Raw genomic sequence first — 7500 nt, forward strand, 5'->3', positions numbered from 1 at the left:
GTTGTGTGCTAGGCCTGTTGTGTGCTAGGTCTGGTGTGCGCACATATTTGTGTGTGTGTGTGTGTATGTGCGTGCGTGCGTGCCTGCCTGCCTGCCTGCGTGCATGCGTGCGTGCATGCGTGTGTGCGTGTGGTGGAGAGCATGCTACTGTGTTTGTGTATCTTGCACGCAACTTCCTGATCCCTAGTTTCAGACCTGATTGACAAAGTTTGTGAATGGCCGTCACGCCTTGAGGAAGTTTGTGTGTTATTCTAGGTGTGCGTTATTTATGTCTAAGAACTGCTGTGTTTGTTTACATAGGTGTGTGACGGTGGGTGTGTTTGTGAACGTGTGTCTGTGTATGAGGTTTCGGGGTGTGTGTGTGTTTTTGTAGGTGTGTGTGTGTGTGGATGTGCGTGCGTGCGTGCGTGCGTGTGTGTGTGTGTTTGCATATGCGCAAGCTGGGGGTTAGTGTGAGTCGTTCCCAGGGCTTCCCCTACGCCGGGCCCCTTCTCTGGCCCCTGCACAGGAAGCCGCTGCTCGGATCTGGGTCAGAGTTTGGAAGTCTGGAAACACTTTGGGTCCACCACCCAGAACCAGAAAAGCCTGACCCTCTCCCTCTCCCTCTCCTCTCCTCTCCTTACACTCCACTCCCCTTACACTCCACTCCCCTTGAATTGCTAAACATGCAGAGCTCCACCCGTGCGAGAGTACTGTGTGTGTGTGTGTGTGTGTGTGTGTGTGTGTGTGTGTGTGTGTGTGTGTGTGTGTGTGTGTGTGTGTGTGTGTGTGTGTGTGTGTGTGTGTGTGTGTGTGTGTGTGTGTGCGTGCGTGCGTGCGTGTGCGCGTGCGCGCGCGCGTGCGTGCGTGTGTGTGTGTGTTAGAGAGAGTGAGCTCCATGTAGAAGGCCCCCTGATACCAGGGCTGACAGTGATGGATGGGAGACCTTTCCGGGAAGAAAGAGGGGGAATGGAGGAGAGGGGGAGAAGGAGAAGAAGAGAGGGATAGAGAGAGAAAGAGAGGGAGGGAGAGGCAGTGTGAAGATTGCATCTGCTTCACTCCTCAACAAGAAACATGTGGAAAAGTATTAGCATCCAAGGGGAGAGGGAGGGAGGGAGAGAAGAGAAGAGGGGCACTGTGGGGGGAGGGTGTGTGTGTGTGTGTCAGACGAAGGAGAAGAAAATAGAAACGCGATTCAAGAATGGCGTCACCACGGCAACCTCTCGAGCTGACGAGTAAACAAAAACAGTTTCCTCATTGTGCGGTTTATCACAAGAGGTCGAGCCTTATTTCACATTCCACTTCCACGTTTTAAAGCACATGTGGGGTCAAGCCAAGCTGCTTAGTTCCCCTATCTGTTTCACACTCTCTCCCTCTCCCTCTCCCTCTCTCTCTCTCTCTCTCTCTCTCTCTCTCTCTCTCTCTCTCTCTCTCTCTCTCTCTCTCTCTCTCTCTCTCTCTCTCTCTCTCTCGATCTGTCTCTCTCTCTCCCCCCTGACGTCCGTGCCGTTATTGACTCATCGGTTCCTGTCATCTTCGCGTGGCCTCCACTATCGCTCCAAAATGGGGTGTACAGGAAATATGCTGAGGAGGACAGAACACTTCTTTGCTTTTGACATTTTTATTTGGAAAGGAGATAAACAAGCCTGAGCAGAAAGTCCCCGCCATTTCCTGTGAGAAGCTTGGGAGGGGTGGCTGTGTGTGTGAGCGTGCGTGCATGCCTGTTTGTGTGCGTCTGTTAGTAGAGACAAAGGAAGAGGAACATTGAGGAACATGAAATCAGAGAGAGAGAGAGAGAGAGAGAGAGAGAGAGAGAGAGAGAGAGAGAGAGAGAGAGAGAGAGAGAGAGAGAGAGAGAAAGAGGGTCAGAGAGAGAGAGAGAGAGAGAGAGAGAGAGAGAGAGAGAGAGAGAGAGAGAGAGAGAGAGAGCGCTGTGTGTAAGGAGAGATGGCAGGGTCATTTGAAGGGGAAGAGGAAATGACACAATAGGAGAGCAGAGAAATGACGTGTGTGTGTGTGTCTGTCTGTCTGTCTGGCTGTGTGTGTGTGTGTGTGAGACCATGTTGTGTTTGTCAGCTTCCGTTAGTGGTGGTGTCGACTGTTACCGCACATGCCTCTATGACCTAGTACCAGAACACACTGAAAGGAAGAGAGGAGAGAAGAGGGTTGTGAAAACGACAAGTGAGCTAACCGAAAAAGGAAGGGCCGACTTGAGAGGCTGTTGACATGGTCTTGGTTGACACAGAACTGCACTGGCTAGCCAAGACAGACGGAAACTGATGGGCCAACGACGGAAAGAAAGTGGGAGAGAGTGATTTCATTTAGTGAACGGCCGTTGTAGACTGGAGGCGGTAAGTGTCGTGTGTGTGTGTGTGTTTACTCGCATTTTGACAAAACTGCGCTCCCTGCATATGTAGTTAGAGATAGATTGACGTCATAAATAGTAGAACTACACTTTTGTTTTGTTCAGTCACTACATGGTACAATTTGTCCAGCTGTTGTTTGTATTACTGCATTACTGATAAAGAAAGCTTACTCTAGTATGTGCGTGTGTGTGTATGTGTATGGAGAAAGGGAGTGAATCAGAAGGACTCGCATGCCAATAGCCTGCCTGAGAGGGAGACGGGAGAGGAAGGGAGGCAGACGGTGCGGTGTCATCTGAGCACGTCTGTGGGTGAGACACAGAGGGCGAATGTATGCGCCTTGTGGGTGAGACGTGTGTGTGTGTGTGCGTGTGCGTGTGCGTGTTTGTGTGTGTTTGTGTGTGTGTGTCTTGTGGGTGAGGCGAAGGATACATGTGTCAAGCGGTGGCAAACACATTGGGCACATGGGTGTGTGTGTGTGTGTCTGTGTCTGTGTCTGTGTCTGTGTGTGTGTCTGAGTTTGTGTGTAAATGTGTGCATGCTTCTGTCTGGATCTGTGAGAGAGAGTTTTGGGGTATGTGGCTGTGGTCACCACATTGAGCATGTGTGTATGTCTGTGTGAGAGAGAGGAAGAAAATGGTGAGTGTGTGTGCGTGCGTGCGTGTGTGTGTGTGTGTGTTGGGGGTTGTTGAGTGAAATGAGGTGTGTGTGTTTGCAGTGTTGACCTCCAGTATAATATTAGTGCAGTTGCTAACGCCATAATGGCCGTGTTGAGCTTTAAGGCACAGTGGCGGCTGGTGTATTCAAAGGCTCACAGGAGACTGGGGCCCGGTTGGCGGTGGGCCCCGTTGGCCCCAGGTCAGTAATGTCATATGGGAGAGTTTCCAGAGGTTTATGGACATAGGCGCGCGCACACACACACACACACACACACACACACACACACACACACACACACACACACACACACACACACACACACACACACACACACACACACACACACACACACACACACACACACACACGAACACACTTCCTTACAGCCCCACAGAGGGTGAATGCATGGGTGTGACATGGAATAAGATGGTGAACAAATCATGTTGGTCTAGACATTGTGTCTTTTATCTGCTCTGTGAAGCGTTTGTGTTTGTGTTTGGCCATGTAGAGGCCATGTCTACTTGTGTGTCATAGTATGTTAGGTGCTAGCAAACTGTGTTTTTGTGTGTATGTGTATATCGAATATACATGTAGAAGTAGACGGTGTTTGTGTGCGCGCGCACGCGCGTGTGTGTGTGTGTGAATCTGTGTAAATATGGTCAGGCGCCCCTCCTTCTCTCCCTCCCTCCCTCCCTCTGCCTGGCCAGTGTGTTTCTAGTGCGTTTCCACCCCTCATCATCAGCAACAATTAATGGAAGTGGTGGGCGGATTTCCCTCTCACCCTCACTGACCTTTCTCCCTGCCAACCACACACACACACACACACACACACTACACACACACTACACACACACACACACACACACACACACACACTACACACACACTACACAATAATACGCATGAGTGGCGACAGGAGAAGGCGGCCTGTAGGGAGCAGCTGCCACGGGGAAGAGGGACACAGCACGGTGACAAACATCTCCCCAGCTCACTGCCAAATACAACATGGCAGCTCTTCCTCAAAAGTAGACAGCGCACACTGTGCCCGTGCATGTGTGTGAGAGAGTGTGCGTGCTCGCATGCATGTGAGAGTGTGCGCGCACGCGCAAGCGCGCGCGTTTGTGTGTACACGAGAGGAGACACGGTGGAAATCTGGAATTAGTTCATCTGATAGGGACTTTTATTTGGCACTAGTTGTTGTTTACAGTGTCTATGAAGGCTCTAAAGCCCCTGTGTGTTTGTGTGTGCTGGTTTTATTGACCTCACTATGCTAGGTGCTTGGCACAAAAGGCCAATAATAATAATAATAGTAATAATAATAATCTTCCAATAACGCACAAAGATGTTGAATGGCTGTGTGCATTCATACAAAAAAGTCTGTGTGCACTTTTGGGTGAAAGTGGCTTGTAGAATTATAGAATTACAGCCTAGTTTTCTATTGAGGGTCTGGCTCATTTTAATGTTAACGTTTATGTTTGAGTTGCTGGCAAAAGGTTGCGATTGTACTTTTTGCAGGTATAATTTTCACCCTAGCCTTGGGCATATTTTTGCTTTCATGTTGTCTGGAGTGCGTGTTAGAGCTCTGTGTAGGTCATGACAGGCTTGCTGTGCTTGGCCTGGCCATACTTGTATTCTGGAAAACGCAACTGCAATTGACCCTGGTTTAGTACGCTGTGTGCGGATTGGTTTAATGTGCTACGTTGTCTGCACAAGTCCTCCTCATGCATTGAGCTTTCTTCGCTGCCAAGTTCAAGTCAAAGTCAGGCCTATTGTCAAGTTCCTGCCACATGTCCAGGAAGCATTCTGTATTGAATTTACCATACTGTACTCTAAGCACTGTGGGAAATAACACCACCACCCCCCTCATCCCCAGTCCGTTTCATACAGTACAGAGACCACATGATTACTGTCTTTGTCTTGTATCTAAACCTGCTGGTGTGCTGATCGTTTGTTTGGTGGGGGGGTGGGGGGGTGGGGTCTGTACTGTAAATGTCCTCTTAACTAATCCCCTACAAGAGAAAACGACATTGTTTCTCTTTTTGTTGGCTGTGCGTATTTGCTTTTTTGTGTGTGTGTTGTCCATTGTTTCATACAGTCTTTTGTTATGTTACCCCGTATACAGTACGATTATTGAAACAGCGGTCTGGAATAGGTTTTGCGTTTTTGCATGATGTGGTGTTTGGCCAGCAGGATCTGTTTGGCAGACCACTTTAGTGGTGGCTGTTTTTGGATGGCTATGTGGTTGTGGCCTCTCTCTCTCTCTCTCTCTTTCGCTCTCCACCCTGTTTTCTGTCTCTCTGTCTTTGTCATTCTCTCCCTCTCTTCTCTCTCGCTCTCTCTCTCTCTCTCTCTCTCTCTCTCTCTCTCTCTCTCTCTCTCTCTCTCTCTCTCTCTCTCTCCCCCTCTCTCTCTCTCTCTCTCTCTCTCTCTCTCTCTCCCTCCCCTGCAGCTGTTACAGCAAGCAGGCTCCACAGGTATCTATTTTCCCTCACCATCCACTGTTTCAGCTCAATGATAAGACTCCTTTTCTAAAGTGTGTGTGTGCATTTTGTGTATGTCTCTGTATCTGGGTGTGCGCACATATTTGTGTGTGTGTGTGTGTGTGTGTATGTGTTCCCATAGGTGTGTTTGTGTGTGTGTGTGTTGCGTGGGAGTGCCCGTGGGGAGGTTCTCATGACCCCTGGCAAGGCTTCCGCGATGCACAACATCAAAGACTTGCGGCCCAGCTGAGGCCAATCCCACAAAGCTCCAGGAGAGGAGAGGAGAGAGGGATGAGTAGAGGAGAGGAGAGAGGGATGAGAACAGAGGGATGAGGAGAGGATATGGGAGGAGTGGAGAGGAGAGAGGGATGAGGAGTGGAGAGGAGAGGAGTGCGGAGCGAAGGATTAGCCGCCCTCGCTACGCTAGCCTTCCCATCATGCCTCAGCTCTTCTGCTGATGAAATAAACCCCCCACACGCCACCCCCTCCGCATTACCCACACAAACATGCACATACACACATACACATACACACACACATACACACACACACACACACACACACACACACACACACACACACACACACACACACACACACACACACTACAAACTAGACTCACTCATACACCCGGACAGAAATCAAAGGAACATAATAATCGGACTGGTGTTGGAGGCCAAGCTGCAGCAGCTCTCACTCTTCTGCTGAGCTGGGTACAATGGCAGAGAAATGGATAGAATGGACACTGGGTACTTAAGAGGCTTCCTTTATATGTTTTTCCTGGGAGGGAGGGAGGGAGGAGTGCGTGCACGAGTGCATGCGAGAATGAGTGAGTGAGTGAGTTAGTGCGTGTGTGTGTGTGTGTTTGTTGCTGGGTAGTCGTATATCTCCTGTCTCCTGTATCCTCTTGCTTCTGTGGACCCAGTAACTTTTTTACGAGATGCTATTCTTGTGTGTGCCGCTATGTAATAGCATGAGTTAGCACATTCACCTGAGTCAAGATGACAGGCCCATGACACATAGTTGTTTTTTGAAGAGAAGTTTTTTTCCCCCCATAGAGTTGTACTGACACTTTATGCTGGATGTGGTTTGTTACGTTTTGTTGCGTTCCTTATGACATACTGAATAGTCATGACAATGGTTGAGTAATCGACCGTCATGAAGATAATTCTGATGACGGTTACAGAAAGTAGTTGAGAGTGACACATACTGTACTTCTAGATTTTGAGCTGTCTTTCGGTCTTGCTTCACGCTTCATTGGCTTGGCTGTGGGCTGCACCATCAGCCAGTTGGAGTGTGTCAGTGTGTGTCGGTTCCTGAAATGAAAGTTTAATATTGGGTGCAGGAAATACGCTCGGTGGTGGTGTTGGTTGTTGGTTGTGAAAGTGTGAGTCTAACATCTCTCTTGCTCTCTCTCTCTCTATCTTGCTCTCTCTCTCTCTCTCTCTCTCTCTCTCTCTCTCTCTCTCTCTCTCTCTCTCTCTCTCTCTCTCTCTCTCTCTCTCTCCTGTTGCAATGTGCTTAGTGGTGTTGCTGCTTTATCGTGGTGAGTCTAACCGTGTTTCGTTCCTCCTTTCTCTGTATTTTTTTTTCTCTGACAGGATGAAGCGGACAGCTTAAGTCCTGTTCTCAGGGACAACCAGCAGCTTCATGAAGAAGTGAAAGCCTGGGTAAAAGACCAGAAGGTCCAGGAGATTTTTATGCAAGGTAAACACGGTAAATACAACAATTTTTTATATTCCATTCTCTTTTATATTCTCTTCTATTTTTCTTTCCTCTTCTTCTGTGTTTTTCCTCCCCTTTTCTCTCTCTTCCTTTGCCACTGTGGCTGTCGGCCAAGCTTCCTTTCTGTGGCAGAGTGGCATCGTCTGCCCTGCTGCTGAAAGAGGACAGCCTGTTCTGAGAGCCGCTCCAGTTTACGTTGGTCTCTGTACTGTGTGTGTGTGCGCGTGTGTGTGTGTGTGTGTGTGTGTGTGTGTGTGTGTGTGTGTGTGTGTGTGTGTGTGTGTGTGTGTGTG

General features: G+C 49.1%; 1 protein-coding gene across 1 annotated transcript in view; it reads left to right on the forward strand.

The window, feature by feature from the left end:
* jmjd1cb (jumonji domain containing 1Cb) overlaps positions 1-7500 on the forward strand; it is a 216357-nt gene that overhangs the window by 147017 nt on the left and 61840 nt on the right. Inside the window, exon 4 of the mRNA XM_063221908.1 lies at positions 7084-7189. Within this exon, the coding sequence (XP_063077978.1) occupies positions 7084-7189 (106 nt within the window). The remainder of the gene's footprint in view (positions 1-7083; positions 7190-7500) is intronic.

The sequence above is a fragment of the Engraulis encrasicolus genome, chromosome 17 (assembly GCF_034702125.1).
Source record: "Engraulis encrasicolus isolate BLACKSEA-1 chromosome 17, IST_EnEncr_1.0, whole genome shotgun sequence".
Classification (NCBI taxonomy): Eukaryota; Metazoa; Chordata; class Actinopteri; order Clupeiformes; family Engraulidae; genus Engraulis; species Engraulis encrasicolus.